The sequence below is a fragment of the Leuciscus leuciscus genome (assembly GCF_965113295.1).
Source record: "Leuciscus leuciscus genome assembly, chromosome: 15".
Classification (NCBI taxonomy): Eukaryota; Metazoa; Chordata; class Actinopteri; order Cypriniformes; family Leuciscidae; genus Leuciscus; species Leuciscus leuciscus.
In genome coordinates, this window is record NC_138739.1 from 33,509,295 (window position 1) to 33,533,834 (window position 24,540).

General features: G+C 41.3%; 2 protein-coding genes and 1 long non-coding RNA gene across 4 annotated transcripts in view; 2 read left to right on the plus strand and 1 right to left on the minus strand.

Moving 5' to 3' along the window:
• LOC309475517 (uncharacterized protein) overlaps positions 1–24,540 on the minus strand; it is a 174,914-nt gene that overhangs the window by 139,928 nt on the left and 10,446 nt on the right. The gene's annotated exons all lie outside the window — the stretch shown is intronic.
• LOC309475533 (uncharacterized protein) lies at positions 4,779–8,577 on the plus strand. 2 transcript variants are annotated; one of them, XM_082138379.1, is made up of 9 exons: positions 4,779–4,886; positions 5,664–5,747; positions 5,833–5,886; positions 6,365–6,451; positions 7,405–7,443; positions 7,598–7,658; positions 7,815–7,908; positions 7,999–8,126; positions 8,234–8,577. In XM_082138379.1, exons 2-6 carry the CDS (start codon positions 5,732–5,734, stop codon positions 7,624–7,626), a joined length of 225 nt encoding a protein of 74 aa, XP_081994505.1. In that variant the 5' UTR covers positions 4,779–4,886; positions 5,664–5,731; the 3' UTR covers positions 7,627–7,658; positions 7,815–7,908; positions 7,999–8,126; positions 8,234–8,577. The 2 variants fall into 2 exon arrangements, with proteins under 2 accessions (XP_081994505.1, XP_081994504.1); XM_082138378.1 differs by lacking the exon at positions 4,779–4,886 and adding an exon at positions 5,205–5,268.
• Positions 11,467–14,861, plus strand: LOC309475787. Its single transcript, XR_014197852.1, has 3 exons — positions 11,467–12,415; positions 13,729–13,797; positions 13,877–14,861. It is a non-coding gene; the product is annotated as an uncharacterized lncRNA (long non-coding RNA).

Below are 24,540 nucleotides of genomic sequence, written 5' to 3' on the forward strand. Positions count from 1 at the left end.
GTGATCCCGAGTCCGGTGGTCCCAGTTCCGGTGGTCTCGAGTCCGGTGGTCCGGAGGCGGAGGAGGAAGACTTCCTGCCTCCCCAATGGCCCGGAGGCCGTCCCCTCTGAGCAGCCCGCTGTCGTTCCGGAGGCCGTCCCCTCCGAGCAGCCCGCTGTCATCCCTGAGATCGTCTCGGATCCACTGCATGAAAAGTGGGATTTTCGACAGTTACCGGCGCTGTAGATTGTCGTGGAAGTTCAGGTTTACGACTGCAAACGGCAATTTACAGGCAACACTGCAAACTGTCGGAAATTGTCGGAAATTGACGTGGGACTTGCTTGCCCCTTGACCCCCCTCCCTCTAATGCTTTAACATGTAAATGAGACTGCTGTGAGCTTTACAAATGCAAATGAGGGTAGCAGGGGGAGTTTTATCCTAGGTGACTAAAAGGTATTAACTTAATTAAAACAAAAATACAATACAATACAATATTTATTTATAACGCACAATTAAAAACAGCCAAGGCTGACCAAAGTGCTGTACAGGGCAATAGATAAAAACAGGACAATAAAAAAAAAAATAAAAAAAAAATAAATAAAAAAAAGGCAATAGTTGTATCATAGTCAAGGGGTATTAAAAGCAAGAGAAAATAAATAAGTTTTCAAGGATGTTTTGAAGATGGAAATTGAGGGAGCTAGTCTGATATAGAGGGGTAGACTGTTCCAAAGTTTTGGGCCTGCAGTCGCAAAAGTGCAGTCGCCTCGTTTTTTAAGTCTGGATCTGGGCACGATAAGAAGACAGTGATCACTGGATCTCAAAGTACGAGATGGAGTGTACGGGCAGAGGAGATTGGTCAGATATTGGGGGGCCGGTTTGTTAAGAGCTTTATACACAAATAGTAAAATTTTAAAATCAATCCTGAATGTGACAGGTAGCCAGTGGAGTTTGAATAGCGCTACTGTCACGGGGTGACTATGTTCAGTGGGGGAGGAACGCACATGCCAGGGAATGGGTTTCCCTCTGGGAATGTTTTTAATGTAACACCCAGCAAAATGGCTGTTTCCTGTGCCTGGATGTTAATGGTGACAATCTAGCAATCTAATAGATAAATCAGCTTCAGGTGTTCAGCGGGAATAGTCTATGCTGGCGATTGGCCCACATGTGTGATGGGAGTGCTTTATATGTTCATTGTTGCTGACAGTTGGAGAGTAGCAGACGCGGGGGAGAACGCGGCAGGAGACGAGGGAGAGACCGGCGCCCAGGAAGGGGCGCTCGGCCGAGGAAAGGGCAGCAGACGCGGGGGAGAACGCGGCAGGAGACGAGGGAGAGACCGGCGCCCAGGAAGGGGCGCTCGGCCGACGATTTGATCGAGCGCGTTTGTAACGCGAAACCGACGAGGATCTGAAACGAAACCGGCATTCTGACGGAACTGGAATTCGCGATCACTACGGCTGCTGAAGAGCCTGCTGAAGCTGTGAGTTATACGTACCCGCCACTCTCTGTCTGAGTCTAGTGAAGAGCCTGCTAAAGCTGTGAGTTATACGTACCCTCCATTCTCTGTCTGAGTCCAGTGAAGAGCCTGCTGAAGCTGTGAGTTATACGTACCCGCCACTCTCTGTCTGAGTCCAGTGAAGAGCCTGCTGAAGCTGTGAGTTATACGTACCCTCCATTCTCTGTCTGAGTCCAGTGAAGAGCCTGCTAAAGCTGTGAAGTATACGTACCCTCCATTCTCTGTCTGAAGAGAGAACGAGGAACTGCTGGTCGATTCCTCCTGGGAGTAATTGCTTACTTTAAAGACTCTTTTAATCATTTAATAAATATAAAACCTTTTGAAGCTATTCTGTGTCCTGTTCTGACTTTGTGGGAATACGGTCTTGCTCCTCAGGGTGGTACGCAACTTAGGGGAGGCGGTTAGCGCCCCCCGCCTGTGACACTTGGCGTAGTCGGCAGGATTCCGCCCTGGGTTTGAGCAACCGTAGACCTCCAAATGTCAGACGACGAAGCACCAGCAACATGCCCCCAAGTTATGCCGGTCTTAATGGGTGCCCCTTGGGTGCGGAGGTTCGGAGGATCAAGCTGAGTTTGCAGGGGTGGAAGTCGCGCACCGAGTGCCTGGCTTGCAGGGACTGAATGCGGGAGCAGTATGCCCGGCTAAAGGGAGGACGTGATGGTGGCCTGGAGGTTTGCGGCAAGTTTCAGATGGCTGATTCAAGAGCTGTCTGGATACACTGGAGACGTGACTTGGGAGGGGGTAGCGAGGAGATGACAGCAATTACGAGTGATTTGAGAGCTGGATTGCCTTGGGCCGTGGAAGACGGAATCTGATGAGAGCAAGAGAGATGACTTTGGGCTGGGACAAGCAAGTGCATGCTATTTTAAACAACTTCCATACTGGAGGTGTATTATTGTTCTGCTGCTCTACTGTATTAATACTGCCTCACTTGTGTTGTAGCAACGATCCGCTATCCCCACTGTGCCATTCCAGAGACTTTTTTTTTTTCCATCCAGGTTCTAGGGACTAGAACTCAATAGTGGGGGAGGATGTCACGGGCTGACTATGTTCAGTGGGGGAGGAACGCACATGCCAGGGAATGGGTTTCCCTCTGGGAATGTTTTTAATGTAACACCCAGCAAAATGGCTGTTTCCTGTGCCTGGATGTTAATGGTGACAATCTAGCAATCTAATAGATAAATCAGCTTCAGGTGTTCGGCGGGAATAGTCTATGCTGGCGATTGGCCCACATGTGTGATGGGAGTGCTTTATATGTTCATTGTTGCTGACAGTTGGAGAGTAGCAGACGCGGGGGAGAACGCGGCAGGAGACGAGGGAGAGACCGGCGCCCAGGAAGGGGCGCTCGGCCGAGGAAAGGGCAGCAGACGCGGGGGAGAACGCGGCAGGAGACGAGGGAGAGACCGGCGCCCAGGAAGGGGCGCTCGGCCGACGATTTGATCGAGCGCGTTTGTAACGCGAAACCGACGAGGATCTGAAACGAAACCGGCATTCTGACGGAACTGGAATTCGCGATCACTACGGCTGCCGCCGTCGCGTGGACACGGCCCCGATTGTCGGGTTGAGAGGCGTGTGTGCCTGCTTCGTGGTTCAATGTGATGGGATGTGTGACAGCCTGTGACTCCCCTGACCTGTATGGTGAGCTTTGCTCATATTCTGTTTTCTCTGCCAGTTGAAAAGGGATTCCCTCGGCCCGACTGTTCTACTGTTCTGCTGCTCTACTACCCTACTGTTGTACTGCTCTTCTTTCAACACAGCAGCTAACCAGCCCAGCCCAACTTCAAGGAGATGTTTGTTTGGACACTGTTCAATTGCCTTGGTCACAGTGAGTTTACTGTTTTGAAGTGTCTTGTTCTTAAAGTGTTCACATTGGGAAGGTTGAAGTGTGTGCACGAGTGCTTTGACGGTTTCGGATTGTTTGGTCTGCATCTACAGTTCCAGATAAACAGCCTCCTGAGTCCAGTGAAGAGCCTGCTGAAGCTGTGAGTTATACGTACCCGCCACTCTCTGTTTGAGTCCAGTGAAGAGCCTGCTAAAGCTGTGAGTTATACGTACCCGCCACTCTCTGTCTGAGTCCAGTGAAGAGCCTGCTAAAGCTGTGAGTTATACGTACCCGCCACTCTCTGTCTGAGTCCAGTGAAGAGCCTGCTAAAGCTGTGAGTTATACGTACCCGCCACTCTCTGTCTGAGTCCAGTGAAGAGCCTGCTGAAGCTGTGAGTTATACGTACCCGCCACTCTCTGTCTGAGTCTAGTGAAGAGCCTGCTAAAGCTGTGAGTTATACGTACCCTCCATTCTCTGTCTGAGTCCAGTGAAGAGCCTGCTGAAGCTGTGAGTTATACGTACCCTCCATTCTCTGTCTGAGTCCAGTGAAGAGCCTGCTGAAGCTGTGAGTTATACGTACCCGCCACTCTCTGTCTGAGTCCAGTGAAGAGCCTGCTGAAGCTGTGAGTTATACGTACCCGCCACTCTCTGTCTGAGTCCAGTGAAGAGCCTGCTAAAGCTGTGAAGTATACGTACCCTCCATTCTCTGTCTGAAGAGAGAACGAGGAACTGCTGGTCGATTCCTCCTGGGAGTAATTGCTTACTTTAAAGACTCTTTTAATCATTTAATAAATATAAAACCTTTTGAAGCTATTCTGTGTCCTGTTCTGACTTTGTGGGAATACGGTCTTGCTCCTCAGGGTGGTACGCAACTTAGGGGAGGCGGTTAGCGCCCCCCGCCTGTGACACTACCACTTTTGGAGCAATGCACAACATGTTGCAGAAATTTTCACTGCCCTTTTTGTGATAGCAGTATTATTAAACAGACAAAATGGGACAAATTGAATAACCACATTAAAATCCACTTTAAAAAGCTGTTGTTCATGAAGGAACATCTGGACTTACAGTGTACAGTGGCAATATATATTATTTTACATTTATCCATTTGTCAGACACTTTTATCCAAAGATAGATGGTTTTCTGCATGATTTAGACAAAATATTAAATTATCTTCATTAATGTCTAAAGGTTACACAAACAATCCACACTGAAACTTAAGCTAACAAAACACAAACAATTATATATTCCTGTATTTTCTGTATTGTTTCTCACAGTAAACTGCCATGCAGGCTAGAATTGCGAAACATTATTGGATAAATCTTATAATTTACATTTCTCTGGGCCAATCGGAATCTTAGCACTTTTTCTCTTGGCCAATCGGAATCTTAGCACTTGCGTCATAATCTTGAAGCACACACAGCGTCAACAACAGCTGAGCTCGCCATTTGCCTGGCTACCGTGCGCATGACCGTGCGAGTCAAATGGAAACTCACGCATGAATTTTCCTGCATTGAACTTGTTTTAGCGCCTGCCAAAGTGAATTTTTGTCCCGCCAAAGTCTTATTTGATCGGTGAGTAATGTAGATGAACGGCTGCGTTTGTGACAGGGCGCATGTTTTAACTAAAAGAACGACCAGAGAGAGAGAGAGCCGGTCGCGCGCGCGCACTCTCTGTGTAAACAACCTTCTCGTTAGCTTTTGGCGCTTTTTTTTTTTTTTTAAAGTTAGCTTGCTGCTCATGGTTCATGACATGTTCAGTTTCCATGTTATTTTAGCTGTACACGAGAGAATATGTCAATTTGGGATACTAAACTGCACGTGAACTGCACGTAAACCGATAGCAGCATGGCATAGAGTTCTGAACTTCTGAGTCTGACTGGCTAACTTAGCTCTTTGCTAACTAAGTTAGCTTGTCCATATAGCAGCTTGCTACGGGGTTCACAGATGATGCAAGGTGGGTTTAAAGGTGAATTGTCTAATTTATAAATGTGCGTCGTGAATGTGACACCTGTAACAACGTTACCAGGCAGAGGAGAAGGACGATGAGGTGATTAGATCTAACTAACGTTACGAGGAAGCACACTTAAAAAAAAAAAAGAAAAAATCGGAGGGTTCTGTTAGAAATGGTGTTCTCATTTTCAGATATTTTATACATTTGAAATATAAAATCGGTTGATACAAATTGGGCCTGAAATTTTATACAAATGATTGATTTTATTTTTATTTTGCAGTATTATTGGGTTCGGATGAGAATATCAGGGGTAATCGTTTTCTCTTAATTTATAATTGCAGTTTAAAAATTAAATTCTTTAACTTTATATATTTTATTTTACATTACCTCTGCATAAGCGTCAAGATATAACGTTACCCCCTTCAATAATGTACGAAGGAAGCTGCAGCCCATTGAGGACACCAGCATGTTGCACAATACTGGTGAGTACTGATGACAACTTAAACATAATATTGTGTTGTGTACAACATAAGTCACAGGCTCATTCATGTGTTTTATCTAATAAAGATTGTGCCATGTCTAGCCAAGTGGAGCGTCCTGGCAGTGAAATGTCCACTCCTGGTAAGTACTTTTCCCCCTGCACAAAACATTGCTCTGCACAAAGTCACACTCCATTCAAGACAAGTAGTTTTTTACTGCTTGTGAATAATCTATTTTAAATATATACAGTGCTGGTCAGAGTTATTTAAGCCGCTTAGAGTGAGAACCTACTCATCTTGAATGGACAAAAAGCGCGAATGTTTTAGTTTCATCTTTCCATAGAACGTTTGAAAAGTAACTGAAACTCCTGGAACTTCAAACGGGCAGCGTTCTATGGTCAGAGTCTGGTCGTCCCTCTGCCCGTTTGAAGTTCCAGTAGTTTCAGTTACTTTTCAAACGTTCTATGGAAAGATGAAACTAAAACATTCGCGCTTTTTGTCCATTCAAGATGAGTAGGTTCTTCTCACTCTTAATTAAGTGTAGTAATGACTCCAGTATTTCATTATTAATTTAGTATAGGCAACATGACCGTACTTACTGGCTGACTCATGTGTTTCAGACTCTAAGTCAAACTTTGAATGTCTTGTGGAAGCCTTCTCTGACCCGGAGAAATGTGCAGCCAGATTTCAGCGCAAGGAAATTTCCAGTGAGTATTCACTTTATCTGTTGCCCCAACCTTTATTTCTTTTTTCAGTGGAAAATAAATTAAGTTTAAGGAAAACATTTCCATATTTTTAATGGCATATACTTTAATGGCAACCAACAATCCCAATGTTCAAAGAAGGTTCAAATGTCTGTAATGCCAGCAGACTAGCACAAGACAAACAATTGTTTAAAAAATACATAAATGTGTATATATAATTTTAGAAAATGACAGATGGTTTTGCTAGATAAGAACTTGATTTCTCGACTGGGATTGTGTAGAGACTCTGAAGCTGCATTGAGACGGACATTTGAACCGTCTTGGAACATTGAGATCTTTGGTTGCCATTCAAGTATATGCCATTAAAAATATGGAAATGTTTTCCTTAAACTTAATTTCTTTTCCACTGAGGAAAGACAGACATGGATATCTTGTCACTCAGTGTGAGTAAATTATCAGGAAATTTTCATTTTGAGGTGAACTAATCCTTTAAGGCTGATTTATACTTTTGCGTCAGACCGAAGCCCGAGCCTCTACGCTATAGGCTACACTGTTTCATTTATACTTCTGCATTGTTGTCCCTGTTGACGCACAATTACACATGCAGAAAGAAGCCTGTGAAACCCGAGGGAGGCGTTCTAGACCAATCACAGCGCTTCCGTCCACGTAAAATTGACGCATTGTTACATTTTGGGAGAGGTGCACGTCAGGGTGTGCTAAAGGGTACGCTATGTACACAGCCTACTCTGTAGCTACAGCGGGAGGTCGACGCATAACTATAAATTGGTCTTTACTTACTGCTTGAGAATCAAGTTTGGTAACAGTTTATTTTATTGGCTTAATGACATGTTTCAGACAGTCTTGCTTAGAAGAGCAGAGTGTGGTAATTCTTACCTTTTTGTTTGATTTCAATAATTGTACATTTTTGAATATTCTTTGTTTTTTTCGCCCTTAAGATGCTAGCGCACCTCTGAGCAAAGACCTGTTGACACCCAGTAAGTATTCATCTCATCGGTCACTTTTGTATTTTGTCAGGCCTTGTGAAATGTAAGAATATTCTGTTTTTCATGATTTCATCATAAAGCAAGAGGTCATGGGATTGATGGCTATTATTTGTTTAATAATTGTAAATATTCCTGTAATTTACAGGAAGCAGTATGCCATCTTCTCAACTCTGAGACAAATTGTGGGCGCTACGAACTGGAGCAAGGTAAAAAAATAAAAATAAAAGAATCTTACATTCTTTTATTTTTTTACTTTCATAAAAACTTACAAACATTTTAAAGGTAATATGCTTTCATTCTCTTGTATAAGAAAATAGATCCGTTATAGTTTACGATCTTAATCATACATTTTGTTTCCATAGAGTAACCTCGCCTCATAACGAGGGCGTAACCTCACATTTACTCGGAGCTATGTCTGCAAGTCCAGATTTTCATGACGCTGATCATGACGACATTGTAAGTAACTTTTACTATTTTCTCCTTGTTTCATTTTACTGTGACTTGCGTTGTTTTTATTCATATCACTCTCATTTAATTGTTTTCCAGCTGCCTGTAAGACGTACTACGAGACAGTACGCAGGAGCTTCAGGAGCTTCAGGTACAAACAACCAGATCTGGCATTGCAGGCCGAAGCTGTGAAGAGTTCAGCTCGGAGTCGAGCGAGAAGAAAGAGGGTAAGATTTTTAGTCAATGTGACTATTTTTCACGTGCATTAATAGATGTTTTGTGTCCATACACAGTGCATCACAGTACTGATTGTCTGTATTGGTTGTTTTTACAGCTGCTAGAAGCGAGACGGTGTGCTAGGTGAGGATGACGTGGGCATTTGGAAGTGCGCCACCATAGATCTGATGTCCGATGAAGTTCAACCACCAGCCAGGAGCTCACAGAGCTCTGTGCTACGCTGCAGTCGAGATTAGAGGCGACTCCTAAATACAGGGCAACGCACCACAGACGTTTTCAAAGTGGATCGAATTCAGAGAGAACGCCGCTAGTCACCTACAGCTCCGAAGATGAAAACAGACACTGAGCTTCCAATTTGTTGTGTGTGCAGATGATCTATGCTTTGTACATAGGTGTATATTGTTTTGTGTTTGTGCTAATAAAGCTCTTTCTTTGAATAAACAGCATGTCCCTGGCAAATTTTCCTTTCCTTTATAAATTCATGTCCTTGATGGTAATAATAGTGTAGTCCATAGGTTAACAATGACATGAATATACCACAGAATAGCATATTATGAATATAAAAAAATAATTTATTTTATTATTTATATGAATATTATAATTTTTTGAATTTATAATGAGCGAGGGTGACCAATAGTAACAGATCTGCCAACCAATCACGAGTGATTTTTCTTGTTTAAACCACGTGGGTTCAACCAATAGTGAGTGAGGAAATTCAAGCCTTTCTCTGGTGGGAGCTGCTATTCATATGGTAATTAGAGCCATTCACACCTCCTGCGCGAGCGCGCTGCATACGTCATGGTTCGTTTCCGACAATATTCGGCACAGACGAACGCGACGTTCACAGGCTGTAAATTGTCGTTAACTACCGAAAATTAGGGAGATTTACGGCCGTTTACGGGGTCGGAAATCCCAATTTTCATGCAGTGGGAGCCGCCCACCATCAGTCCTGCCACGGCCAGGAGAGTGGTCTTCCTTTTTTATGCAGTGGCAGTACTGCAGGCATGGAGGAAGCACAGGACGTCTGCCGATCCAGAGACTGTTCCTGAGCCTGTGTCTTCGGACAAGATGGCTGCCGCCGAGAGTGTTCACGTCACGTCTGCCGGGCCTGTGTCTTCAGACAAGATGGCCACCACAGAGACTGTTCACGTCACGTCTGCCGAGCCGGTGTCTTCGGACAAGATGGCCGCCGCCGAGCCGGTGGTGTCTGTTCCTGAGCCTGAGCCGGTGGTGTCTGTTCCTGAGCCTGAGCCGGTGGTGTCTGTTCCTGAGCCGGAGCCGGTGGGGTCTGTTCCTGAGCCGGAGCCGGTGGGGTCTGTTCCTGAGCCGGAGCCGGTGGGGTCTGTTCCTGAGCCTGAGCCGGTGGTGTCTGTTCCAGTTCCTGAGCCGGTGGTGTCTGTTCCAGTTCCTGAGCCGGTGGTGTCGGTTCCAGTGCCTGAGCCGGTGTCTGTTCCAGTGCCGTGGCCGCCCGAGGGAAAGTCTCCGCCGTGGCCGCCAGATGGACTGTTCGCTCTGCCCTGGCCGCCTGGGGGAGAGTCTCCACCCTGGCCGCCCGATGAACTGGCCGCTCCACCCTGGCCACCTGAGGGAGAGTCTCCGCCCTGGCCGCCCGATGAACTGTCGTCTCCGTTCTGGCTGCCTGATGCACTGTCACTCCCTGTCCCCATTTCCCTCCATGGACCTGGCCCCCCATCCCTCCCCTGATCCTCCACCAGTCCACCTCCCGCCTGGACTCTTGTTTTGGTTATCACGTCGTGGAGCGTCTGGTAGCCGCTCCGTAGAGGGGGGGTTATGTCACAGTGTCTGTTGTGTTTCCACTGTGTGCCCACTAGAGGTCCCTTCCTTCCTTTCTGTCTCCATTCATCCTGGAACCACATTTCCCATAATCCTTGTTTGTTCCCATCACTTGTGATTACACCCAGCTGTTCCCATTTATGTTGTTAGTGTCTGTGCATAAATACCCTGTTTGTGTTAGTTCATGTTACGGAGTCATTATTGTATGTCACTTGTCAACGCTAAGGTCTGTTTTCGTTGTTGTTCTTGCTTGTTTTGTGTTATTGGTTATTGGACTGATTAAATGGATTTCGACCCTGGCATGGATGACTACGATTCTAATTACTTTGATTTTGACCTTTGCATGGATGACGACGAGTTGGATTGCCCTGATTACCATGTTGCTGTGTTTGGATCCACCCATTTCTCCGCTAGCGATCGTGACACCATGAGGGTTTAATGTTCTCTAAGATCCCGAGCCGGATCTCAGCATCAGAACATCATAAACACATTGAACTCTTCATGTGTGTGTATGACAAACATGGTGCTCAGATTTTCCACATAAACACTCCTTACTAGTCAATGAAACACATCAAATAATGGCATCAGGTCACACCAGAAACAGTATGATGACAATAGGAATCAAAAGCATTTTGTTCATATAGTAACACAATACAATCATGCAATACAAAAGAATATACAGTATGTCAAAATCAGGAGAAATATTAATGTTATAACAATACATTAAAATATATAAAGATGTATAAGTCAAACAAATATCAATAAATTCAAAAAGTTCAACTGAAGTAAAACAAGCAAACACACACACACACACACACACAACCAAATCTACATGCTTATATGCTGGGGCGCTGTAAAGGGGGGGTAAACGATGACGATTCTCGGGGCCCATGACTAAGAGGGGGCCCAGAGAAGCCCCCAATAAAATTGTGGTGCTAAAAAAAATATATTTGGTAGTAAAAATTATTAACTTTAAATTATTCTATTTGCTGTTTCCTGGTGTCAAATTTTTTTTATTTGTTTAGGAAACACAAACGTCCGTGGACCCCTCTCCCCCTCTCGATTATCATAAAATGGTTCAGTCCGCCCAAATTGTATCCAGGCAACACAAGCAGCTTGACTTCACGCGACTGGATTTCAAATCTCCACTGGTAAGCAACAGTAAAAAAAAATGCATTATATTACGGATTTTTGGATTAATTCAACGATTGTCTTGTCATCACTTCATCCTATACATTTGAAAAGTTTAGTGTTCTTAAGTTTAGAGACGTGCTCCAGAAAAAAAGTCCACGCACGGAGACGTTGTGGCAGAGGCAGAAAGCACCCTGTTTATTTTCTTTCTTTTACAAAAGCACAATGTTTTATTTCGATTGAAAGTGGGAAAAAGTAGACATTTAACCGTTTATTTTTTCATATTTCTTAAGTCTGTAATCTTTATGACCAAAAATGACGGAGTTATTGCTATGTGGAAAAAAAAAACGCTGGCGCGTTTGCCGACCCAAGAGGATTAATGACGAGTTAACTTTGTAAGACGTTAACCCCAGCTAACACAGTACGTTGTGACGACGTCGTCAGTCAGTCGTCATTTGGTCAGCGTGACATTACTTTATGACAACGTTGTGAGGACGTCGTGGTAAAGTTCCATTTTTTAGAATCTTGGCTAACGTTCCAGAAACGTTGTGGGCACGTCCTCAAAAGACGTCGCTAGTTTATCCCATGGAGAACGTTGTGAGGACGTCGTGGTAAAGTTCCATTTTTTTTTTTATCTTGGCTAACGTTCCAGAAACGTTGTGGGCACGTCCTCAAAAGACGTCGCTAGTTTATCCCATCGAGAACGTTGTAGAGACGTGGTCCACTGGTCACCAGATAACTTAATAAAATCTTTGATGAATTAAGTAAATGTTCCATATAATATCCAAATGGCATATTATCACTAGGATAATATTTGTAATGCATTTATTTATGTAATTGAAATTATCTGGAAAGTTATCTGGTGACCAGTGGACCACGTCTTTACAACGTTCTCCGTGGGATAAACTAGCGACGTCTTTTGAGGACGTGCCCACAACGTTTCTGGAACGTTAGCCAAGATTCTAAAAAAATGGAACTTTACCACGACGTCCTCACAACCTTGTCATAAATATAAACGTTTGTATATAATTATTATTATTATCATTTGTATTATTATTAAGGAGGTTGGGTGTTCGTAAAAACAACAATTAAAAAAATCTTCAAACTGAACTTCAAACTTGAAGAACTTAAAAATGAGTTTTAAATTCATGAGATTTGTATTTAAGTAATGTGTTAATTCTACATGTTTATTTATGTAAATGCTGCGTGACTGACGTGTTTTATGAGCGTGCGGGCTGAACATTTGAGTAGCTTTCAAACCCTGGAGCGGCGCAGAGTTGCCATGGAAACGGCGCCGCAACAAAACGGATATCAGCAAAGCTCCCTCTCTTGCTGTTGTTTTCACTGCTTTCAGGTGAGTTTAGTCTCTAAAATCACACACATAATATACACAACTGTTCCTGACACTTTTCTTACGTGTTATTACATCTGTTGAATATTTAGGCTACTTTGTAGAAATGGTTTAGTGTCTTCGAAAAAGTCCGTTAGCATCTCAACCGTTTTCAGAAGAGAGGCTAACCTAAGCTCTTATTTACAAAAGTTTGGGCTTATAATCACATCTTTGTGTAGATAAGAGGTTATGATGTGCAGTTGAATGTGTGATTGGAAGTTGACTACTTTATTTAACAAACTGATATAACAAATGTAGCAGCTGTGTGCTGTTAATCGATGACGTCACTTACACTGAGCTAAAATTGTCTGAAACTAGTTTAGATGCGTTTTGATCTTTCACGGTAAAGAAATATTGATACATGTTATGTTATTTTAGCAGCGACAAAATAACCCCTCTACAACAGAGGGGAAGCTCTACGATTTCAACATTTCTTAAGGAAGTTGCTGACAGAGAAGTGGGAAACACAGGGTGAACTGAGGAAGCTTAAGTTATTAAATAACTTCATATCCATTTTCCCCCACCATATTTTTACCTATATTACTGACTCATTTATTTGATTGAAAATACAGTAAAACAATAATATTGTGAAATAATATTAACATTTAAAATAACATATGTGAATATATTGTAAAATGCAATTTATTCCTGTGATCAAAGCTGAATTTTCAGCATCATTACTCCAGTCTTCAGTGTCACATGATCCTTCACAAATCATTCTAATATGATGATTTGATGATCAATGAATTTTTCTGATTATTATCTAATATGTTGAAAACAGTTATGCTGCTTCTTGTTTTTGTGTACACAATTCAAATGTTAGGGGTCAGTAAGATTTTGGAAAACAATAATAGCAAGAATGGATGAAATTGATAAAAAGTGACAGTAAAGACTTTTATAATGTTATAAGATTTAACTTTAAAACTTTTCTTTGAACTTTATATTGATCAAAGAATCCTGAAAAGGGCATCATGGTTTACACAAAAATCTTAAGCAGCAGCTCAACTGTTTTCAACACTGATAATAATCATAAATGTTTCTTGAGCATCAAATCATCATATTAGAATGATTTCTGAAGGATCATGTGACACTGAAGACTGGAGTAATGATGCTGAAAATTCAGCTTTGATCACAGGAATAAATTATATTTTAAAATACATTAAAATAGAAAACAGCTATTTTACATTTTAATGATAGTCACAATATTACTGTTTTTACTGTATTTTCGAAAAACTGCATTATATTAGCAACATTAATAAAGTACTCCTCTGTTTTAGCTACCTGAAGAAGGACGATGAGGTGACAGTGCAGCTCGGGATAAGGAAGAGGAGGAGGAGGAGGAATACGTAAGTTAGACATTCCTTTCTAACAAAAAACTATAAACCTGACTACAATAGTATGGTACATTTTATTTGTATTTTCCAGCAATATATAGAGAGAGACCATCCTCCTCTCCTTGCCTCAGAAGACCCTTCCCTCCACTGGTGGGGTAAGAAAGAGACTCTTCCTCTTCTCCCACAGCTCTCCATCATCTCCTTCTGCCTCCTCAACTCTGTCTGAAAGAGCGGTTTCCACAGCTGGGACACAGTCATCATGCTCATTTGTCATTATATTTTGGTGGCCGAAATAATACAGGAGAAATGCTAGAAATCTATATTGTTCCTTTTACATATCTTTACTCTTTATGAGCAATATTTGTATTTTATTTGTTAGCTTCAGAGAAGCTCAAGGACTATAGATCTTTGGTAATTGTCGCATTGTTCAGGTTTAGCTACTGGTAGTGAAGCAATGAAGCACATCACCACCAGACATTTGTAGCAGGAGCCTCATAGGACACTACAGGAAACAACTGAACCTATTTCTGCAAATAAAATTAATAATAAAGAAAATGCTGAATCTTTTCATTTCTTTTTTTTTAAGATCTTTATTGTTTATCCGCCAAATTATAGAGAGTATATCAATAAGAATATCAAACACTTTTTTTTTCAGTAAAAAGAATAAAACATTTTAATAGTTGGTTACATTATTAATTGATTATGTTTTTTGATTAATTAATTGATGTTACATTTCTGTACTCATTACTTGTTAACATGGTTAAAAAATCGTTAATGTTCAAAATGTATTGGCTTAGTTTGTACAAAGAAACACTGAATAAATGCTGATTAATAAATTAATGCAGTGTGGTTTTGGGCCATTTTCTATTTAGAATTTAATACAAGTTTGTATTGGTTTCCATTACATATCTGTATTGATCCCTAAACGTATTAACAGAAAACAATACACAATTCCCTATTAGAATGTATAAGGTTTTACAGCAGAGAATGAAATGTTTGAGTTTATCAGTTCTATGTGGATTTCAATGTTATGGATCAAGCACATCTTAATTCCCAGGACTAAAGGTGAGAAGTATATTAAAAATAAATGCGGACGTGGTATTTTGGTCGTTAGGAAGTACCTGCCACGTTCCAGCGACGTACCACTATAACGTCACCACGACGAATACAGGAATCACAAAGTTACGTCGCTGGAACGTTATGTGGCACGTCGCAACGACTAATATGGTCCTTTGGTGTTATGTCCTCGCAACGTGCCAGTTTGGTCATAAAGACGTACTCATCACGTTCTTGCGACGTACCACTATAACGTCGCCACGACGATTATGGGAATCACAAAGTTACGTCACTGGAACGTTATGTGGCACGTCGCTACGACGAATATGGTCCGGTCCGGGTACGTCTTCACAACGTAACTGTGTTAGCTGGGTACCCACATTCAAATCTACTCTTAAAAGTACATTTTTTCCAAAAAAATACTCAAGTAAATGTAACGAAGTAAATGTACTTCGTTACTACCCACCTCTGGGAGCAGGCTTATTTCATGTTAACAGGATTAGACTGCGGCTCATAAACGGAGCTGATACGGGAAGTCCAGCGCAGCGTGATAGTGCACTTTCTGAGATATATATTTTTTTTCTCGTGACTCGTGAGATTGTGTCGTTTACATTATTAATTTGTTGGAAACGCACATTTATTTTCGACTTGTCGGAGTCGGGCTTTAACTACAGCACAAACTGTTTGCATTGCCCTGAGATTATTTGCGAGTGGCTCTTTCCTTTACACTATTGGAGATGCGGAGAACTTGATGAAAAGTGCTGTCTGTCGTATCATTCGGAGCAGTGTTCGAATTGTGTCAAAGCTCAAATCCGGGTTTTTCCTGGCTCAAAATGAAGCGTAGGTGCTAAAATCCCGATCATGTATTTTAATAAGATAATTAAATGTCTATTTTTTGTAGACCATCATATAGCCTACTGTGTTTCCCACAGTATTTTTGTGGGTTGTAGGCTACTCGTTACCTCTATGGGGGTCCGGGTGCATGCCCCCCCGTAAGAAAATTTTGTACAATTTAAAGATAAATTCATTAATCTGGTGCACTTTGAGTCCCCCGAATCTGCTGTTAAAAATAAATAATCCACCCGCCAACCTCCCGAACCTATGATATTCTCTGATTTAGATATCTGCATCTGATCATCACATTACAATTATTCAAATTCTCAGTGTTAAAGCTGCCGTCGGCAACATTTTTTTGATCATATTCAGTGTAATCGACACTATAATCCGACAGAACAACATAAATAAGGTGGTTTTAGAAAAAAACCCGAGCTTCTAACTCCACCTGGAGCGTGTTATTTGTTTTGCAAAAATCCAGCGCTCCCGCTTCATCAGGTCCAATCAGCGCAGGGGGGTGTGAGATCTGACTGTCAATCACAGGTCGTGCACACGACACAGATCCCCCCTCACTCGCGCACGTTAATATCACATGCACACGCCACGCCTGAAGTTCGCCTGGAGATTGCATGGAGCGTGATGGCGGAGAGAAAATCTACTAACAAGCTTCCAATTCCTCGGTTATTGCTATCTATGGATAGATTAGCCAGGGCAGCCTACCTCCGAGTCCATGGTGTTGACAGATGCTGAAGAGACGGACGTGTTCACAGAAAATCAGGTACACACGCACAGTGACGCACTGACGAGCACGACCTCGATGGGAGGGTGCTCGCTGGTAGTGGGGAGGGGCATGAGAGTTGTAAACATTCAAAATTTTGGCTAATCGACCCAATCTGCCAGATTTGCCGACGGCAGCTTTAAGCATGATAATATGATAAAATATCACACTGAAGTAGGCTGATTTAAAATTAAGATTGATTTAAAATAAAAGTTCTTCTTTTGTCAAAATTACATTTCCTGCCTAAACAGAGGCTTTACTCCCTTCAAACTTAAATTGTCAATGTTTTATTACATCACTGTTGGAAAACACTCTTATCATAATAATGTTTTAGCTTTATAAAGGGCATTTCTTTCCCTAATTTTTACTCTCTATACTCTCTCCCTACTCTCAGGGAACTGAGGTTATACGTTAGTAACCGAGTACGTTATTTCTTATTTAATTTTTTTGATATTGAAAATTGTTTTACAGGGCATTTGTCCGGTTGGGCAAGTACAATTCTCTTTCACTTGTCCCTTAAAAAACACACGCACGTGTCCCGGACAAGCGTTAATGTCGAAACTCTATTCAGATCAGTAAATTACCAAACAATCATAAAAGAAAGAAATATTATCTTACCGTCATCGTGAGGTGAAAATGAGGATCCTCTCTGCCAGACTCTCGTGAAAGTGCTTATCTATAGCACAAATTTTTTTTCTCGTACGATTTATTCGCCAAAAATAGTTTTTGCGTGCATATGATACGCACTTTATGGCGTGTAATACGCACATACTCCACACCCCTAATCCTACCCAAGGGGTAAAAAAAAAAACAAACAAACTATTTTTGGCGTATAAATGGCACGATAAATAAAATGTATCTGTTTATAAATTTAACAGTCTGTAAATTCCTTCAGAAAACAGCGTGTGGCGCACTTGAGCGTCTTTTCAGACGCAAATCTAATTTGAATTACTTTCTAATGGGAGCTAGCCTGGTTAAAACCAGACCCTTCTCAGTTGAAACTGAGTATAGGGTCTGGGGAAGCTATGTAGACAAATCATTTCCAAAGGGGCGTCACCAACCAACGTAGCTCAAATTCCTCTGGGCGCAATTGGATAGTCATAAAACCAATCAGATCGATGAAGGAGATGACGTATGCTTCGAGTGTTGTTCTTTGCTCCGGTTTTAAAGGGATAGTTCACTTTGAAATTAAATTTTGGTATGTTTTAGCTTACCTCAAGGGCATCCAAGATGTAGGTGTCTTTTTTTCCGCAGTAGTTTCAATTTTGATATTTTTAGGTCAAACCATTCTTGTCTGTCAGTCATATAATGCAGGTCGATGGTCACTGTCTCAAAGAGCATGCACAGAGTCCAAATTAAAACAATTCCCCATCGTCCAAATTAAACAATTCCCCATCGTAAGTACACATTGATGGCCTAAGACACGAAACGAGCGGTTTGTGTGAGAAAACGAACAGTATTTATATCGTTTTTAGCTCTTATACGTAGCCGCGTCCAAGTGATCTGAGGGCGCGCGCAGTCTGCGTACATGTCACACAGCAGGATGCGCGCGCGCCCTCTATCCCTTTAACGAAAACGGTAAGTTTAAATCGCTCAAAACAGACGCGATAACTGATTCGTTTATATACTGTCTATGATTCGAACGACTGATGTTCCACGGCGGCATCCATCTTTGTAATGAAATCTCCTTCAGCGTCGCTGCGCTGTCGTCATCATGTAAATCCCTCCCCAAACGTTTCTGATTGGTGCCGCGATTTCGGCGGCACAGAAATGAGTTTGAATGGGCTCTTCTCCAGACTGTCCTGGAGAGAGAATTAAAATTCGCCGGAAGTAGTCTGGGTTTTCCCAGGCTAAATGGGAGCGGCAGCGCAATACTTTGATTAAAAAATATATATATATTACTTAATAAATTATGTTTCTATTATTTTAGTTTTAATGAAAAACCAGGGGACCCCCCGAGGTAATTTTTTGGGGCCTTACGGGGGTCCCTTGATGCTTATGGGGGGTCCCGGACCCCCCCAGCCCCCCCTCAATTCGAACACTGATTCGGAGTTTACCTGGCGCTTTTAGGTTTAAAAAACAGTTTTAGTTTTTTTTTTTTTGCCATTTCCAAGCCACTGAAGACCCAATGTTGTAAAGCAGTTTTTTTAGGCTATCATAATTTTTTATGAAGATCATGCAATCATGACCATGCCGATTACAGATATGTCACTCAGGCTTCACTAACGTGATTGGTACCATATAGCTAGACCATAGGCTGCCATCAAGGCCTCAATGAAGGAGATTATGTGAACAGAAAGGGGGTTCACAATGTAAATGTGCAGCCCAGTTACTATTGTGATTCTTAAAGGAACACTCCACCGTTTTTTGAAATAGGGCTTATTCATTTTCTTTCCTACATTTAGATAGGTGGGCAAATGCATTTTTGTCTCAGTGCATGCATTGTTTTAGTTTGACAGGGTCGGCGCTAGCTTAGCTTAGCACAATGAATGAAATCCTTTGTTGCCAGCTAGCATGTCCTGAGTAAAAGTGATATAAAAAAATTAAAAAAACCCACCTAATTACTGCTTGTGGCCTGCGTATTCACAACAAGTACAAATAGCGATGCAGATTAACACTAGACGATTTCCTATGCAGATATTGACTTGGGACTATATTAGGGGGAAGCACAGGTGAATCACTGCTACTTGGGCGCAGAGATATCACGCCCAAGTAGCAGTGCTTCGCCTGTGCTTCCCCCTAATATAGTCCTTAATATATAAGTCAATATCTGCCTAGGAAATCGCCTAGTGTTAATCTGCATCACTATTTGTACTTGTTGTGAATACGCAGGCCACAAGAAGTAATTAGGTGGGTTTTTAAAAATTTTTATATCACTTTTACTCAGGACATGCTAGCTGGCAACAAAGGATTCCATTCATTGTGCTAAGCTAAGCTAGCGCCGACCCTGTCAAACTAAAACAATGCATGCACTGAGACAAAAATGCATTTGCCCACCTATCTAAATGTAGGAAAGAAAGTGAATAAGCCCTATTTCAAAAAACGGTGGAGTGTTCCTTTAATATTCCAGATTAGTAATATTATATCAAATTAAAAAAAGGCAGTTGACTAAAATCTTCCATATCACAAATGTGAAAGCAAAATGGCCAGGATCTGTGCATGACTTAAGAATTTTCAGAGATTCACATTTATGCACATTATTTGAAAGTGGTAAGAAAAGTTCCACAATTAAATATCAAGCTCACTGTATTACATACACTTATGCTGATCCTAACAGAACTGCATTTCTTCATAGGTGATTATGACATGTTCCTGCCTGCAGACAGGTGTTTTATGGCCCCATTCCCTGACCCAAACCGGAGGGAGGGGAGGGAGGGGAGGGAGGGGAGGGGAGGGGAGGGGAGGGAGGGGAGGGGAGGGGAGGGGAGGGAGGGGAGGGGAGGGAGGGAGGGGAGAACTCCCTCTCATGGTACAACCCATGCAGAGGCTGCGCGCTGCGGTGTCAGAATGCGGAAAGTGTGTAGCCTAATGTAACTAACGTGACAAATATAAAAAAAATTAAATAAAATAAAATCCTCGACCGGCCCAAAAGTGAAGCGGCCCACCGGGAATTCTCCCGATTCTCCCGATTACCCACCCCGGGCCTGCTGTTGCATGTGCCATATTACACAACATTGCCAAAAAACCCAAACACTTTTCATTAAATGTTTAATAAAAGACAAATATGCTTAGTTCCTTGAGTTTTATTTCAATTGTTCTTTGTAAAGAAAAGCCAGTGGTCAAGTGCCTGCAACAAGAGATATTAGACACATGCCTCATGCAACAAATAAAAAGGAAAAGTTGTCTATCCACTGCCCACCTGTAGGCCTATGTCTCCTCTGTCTGTGCAGACTCTTCTGTAGGCCTTTCTGTAGATGTGGAATCCTGCAACTTATATTGCAGCCATAAAGCATACAAGTATAAATTAAGTAAAGTTATTTATGCACTTGCAGGGCTAGTTCCTCCATATGACAGTTATCTGAGAGGGTTTATTCACTGTCCAGTGCAATGGAAACAAATGGACATTACAAAGTCTTATACTTTCTTTACTTTGGAAATTTAGAAAATGTCCACTTACTGCACATATTTCAGCCACCACTTTCTTGGGAACAGATACAAGTGTTGGTGTATTATGTAAAGGTGCACAAAAGAGGATAAAAAATTAAAAATATTTTTACATTAACATAAGTTAAAAGCAATTCATCATTACTCAAGATTTAACAGTTGAAATGACGGCCTTAATTTAATGCAGCAAAAATTATTTTACAGTGTAGGCTACTAAGATCTTTTTTTTTTCTCAGCCTTTTTCTTAGTTGCTTTTATAAACAGACAGCCATTTATTTAACAGTGCCTTTTATAAAAGAGACTATAATATAGGCTAACTAAAAATTACCATTATGTAGAATATTTTTGTACTTCACTTTTATTTGTTCCCATGTTCTAGTGTGGTGACTCTGACATTACAATGAACAAAGTAATTATGCAATTATTAAAATACAAATATATAGGCTAATAACGTGATAAAATACATCTAACATGGCCACTTCTAACGGATTTAAATTGTCTGCTACTTTTTGCCAGCCCTCTCTCCTGGCTTTTGCAGACTTTGAGGTGTTCCCTGGCGTTTTGATTAAACATTAAAATTCCGAATAAACTTTGACTATTAGTTCTTGCTCTGCTGAGGAGAAAAACTGAGCGCGCTCTTTGGCCACGCTGAACAGCCAATAGCAGCGTTGCTGATCAATGTTTCTACTATCGATACATATCCCCTTTTAAACCAGCGCATGAACACGCAATTATCTCACTAACTCAATCCAGCGATACTAATCATAACTGGCAGGTGTGTTCGAAGAACCTAATTAGCCAGATCATGATTAGCACGATGATATCATCTTGGATGTCTCATTTGATCTCGGATGTTTTAAGCAACGTACGAAGAACGGGCCCCTGGTCACATCTGGTATCATTGCTGGTCAGAATTATTTGCCCCCTTGGTAAATAATCAAAGATGGCTGTAAAAAATAAATCTGCATTGTTAATCCTTTTGATATTTGATAAAAAAACACGTTCCAAAACACGTTGGGAACAATTATTTGCCCCCTTTTATTAAAAACTTTTTGCAACCTCCTTTTTCCAAGATAACAGCTCTGAGTCTTCTTCTATAATGCCTGATGAGTTTGGAGAACACCTGACAAGAGATCAGAGAGCATTCCTCCATACAGAATCTCTCCAGATCTTTCAGATTCCCAGATTCCCAGATCCATGTTGGTGCTTGTTCTCTTCATAGTTCGAATTACAGGGGGTATACTGGGGGGGTACTATACCCCCCAATGAAGACCCAGTACCCCCCAAAGGGACAGAAATATCAGTTTTGGGGGGGTCAGATAATTTTTCTGATATTGTGAAAAAATATAATTACAGTTACAATACAAGTCAACTCCTATTTTCACTGTAGGAACATTTTAATGTAAAGCGATTTCAGACACCCTAATTGTGGACCGTACCATTTTTAACCACCGTGGCTAGAAGCAACGGAGATAGAGAACGACTTCAACTTCTCAAGCAAGTGTCAACGTTGAATGACAAAACGCTAGTTTCATAAAGTATCATTCTTTTTAACATTCCTTATTTATATATTCACAAATATTTAAAAGAATCTAATTTAATACAGTTATAATTTTTCAATGTAAATTATTTAATTTGATTGGTAACAGCCTAATGTCTAATTATTTTAATTGAATATATTTATCAAATTTAAGAATTTGAAATGAAAGATGGAGCATACATTTAATAAAATGAGGGGAAAATGCCCTTTATAAAGGTAAAAAAAGAGTGTTTTCAAACAGTGATGTAATGAAACATTGACAATTTAAGCTTGAAGGGAGTAAAGCCTCTGTTTAGGCTATTAAGGAAATGTAATTTTGCCAAAAGAAGAACTTTTATTTTAAATAAATGTTCATTTTAAATCAGCCTACTTCAGTTTGATATGTTACCATATTATCATGCTTAACACTAAGAATTTGAATAATTGTAATGTGATGATCAGATGCAGATATCTAAATATAGGCGGTTTGCGGGTGGATTATTTATTTTTAATAGTGGCTTCGGGTGACTCAAAGTGCACCAGATTAATGAATTTATCTTTAAAATGTACAAAATTTTCTTCCGGAGGGGCATGCCCCCGGACCCTCCTAGAGATACCAAGCTCCACCAACAAAAATACAGTGGGAAACACATTAGGCTATATGATGATCTACAAAAAAAAATACACATTTAATTATCTTATTATTAAAATACATTATTATGATTTAACCACCTCCGCCTCATTTTGAGCCAGGAAAAACCCTGAAATAGGCAATAGGCTTCTTGTAAAGGTATTACTTTTACTAGTAATTAGAATGGTATTTCAGTGCACTTAACATCTAACTTTTGGGAGTTGATCAAAACAGTTCTCTTTTGGATATATAATAACAATGAGATATTCTGTAGCCTACTGATTATCAGTTTGTCGCATGTTTAGACCTTGTATGTGTGTTGCACAACACATGTTGCACTTGGCGATCACGGTGGGGATTGATATGGTAGTGGACCATGATGGTCATAGAAGAAGTGAAGGAGCAGTACCCCCCAATTATGGTGGGGTAATTCCATAGACTGTAAAAAAATATGGACGTAGTGTCCGTGACGTCACCCGTAGGTTTCTGAAGAGCATTTTTGAAGCCTAAAGTGGGCGGAGCCGGCTGTCGCCATCTTGGCCTCGCGTCACTCCCGGATAACAGAAAATGGGCAAAGAGGCGGGGCGGGTGGGGAGGTAATGCTATGCTATATGCTACTGACACTACCAAGTCTGTGACTGCACAGGGCCTCACGCTAAAGTGACAGTTGATGATGTAAAGCCAATTAAAAGTTCCTGTTTTTGCCCTTCGAAATATTATAATAGTTAAAAGACATGGCAACAAGTGAGACTGTGTATCGTGATTCTGTACTATTCTGCTAGTTGAAAATGTATATGCAGTAACTTAATATTACTCTGAGAGAGTGTGTGTGACAGTGATTTATGTGCATACATGTCAGTCACTCTTTTTTTATAGTGTATGGTCCGTCAGCGCGGCATCGCTCGTCAAGTTCGTAGAGAGCTTATTCAGTCCATTTTAAATTCTGATTTTGGCCGCCACTCAAATGGGTTAAACCATAGATATATTAACGTTACCTATGAAGTTCAAGTAAATGCGCTGGAAATCTGCGCTCATGTAAGGATGTGCATTTATTGCATGGACGGAGAAAGCGCCGACACCTGCAGGATTTCATCTGACGGTATATAAACATATTATAATCTATCTGTTCCGTGAGAGCAGAACAAACGAGCCTTTATTGACGTTTTTAAATTTGAAAACTCCAAAAAGCAACGAAATTGTCAGACATCCATTAGTGCATGTTCACAGAGGAAAACAACTGAAATACAGCGCTGGTTGTTCTCTCGAACGATACTCGACGACAACGACGGAATCATAAGCCGTGGGCGAAGTAATGAGTGTATTAAATTGTATGAAATAATCCCGAAAAAAGCACAAACACTGCAGAGATGGCAAGTTCAGCAGCTAAAATTTGCTGAAGCATTGACATCAGCGGGAATCCACCTGTCACTCAAGTGGCCACACCCTTAATTATGCAGAACTTTAAATATTAATCAACTAAACGGATGAGTTATAAAAAAATTCACCCCCCTCACAGTTGTTATGAAGGGCAAAATTAGCTGTATAGACCAAAGCCACATACAGACACCAGGCTGTAAACACGTTTTTTTCTGCTGTAAAATTTGGCATTTTAACATGGGGGAAATACAGATTTGACTCACTTTTGACACCAGCCTCAAGCGACCAGTCAACGAATTGCAGTTTTACTCACTTCCGTGTTGGTTTCAAGAGAGAGACGGGGAGGTTGCCGCTTGGGTAATTCACACTCTTCAGCCCACTCATTTTCTATAGGGTTCAGGTCAGGGACTGTGATGGCCATTGCAGATGCTTGGTTTTGTGCTCAGTGACCCATTT

Bases quoted from the DNA above. Each gene is read 5' to 3' on its own strand.
- LOC309475533 (XM_082138378.1), top strand. The intron at 5,748-5,832 runs GTGAGTACTGAT...TATCTAATAAAG, and splicing joins CAGCATGTTGCACAATACTG to ATTGTGCCATGTCTAGCCAA. The intron at 5,887-6,364 runs GTAAGTACTTTT...CATGTGTTTCAG, and splicing joins CAGTGAAATGTCCACTCCTG to ACTCTAAGTCAAACTTTGAA.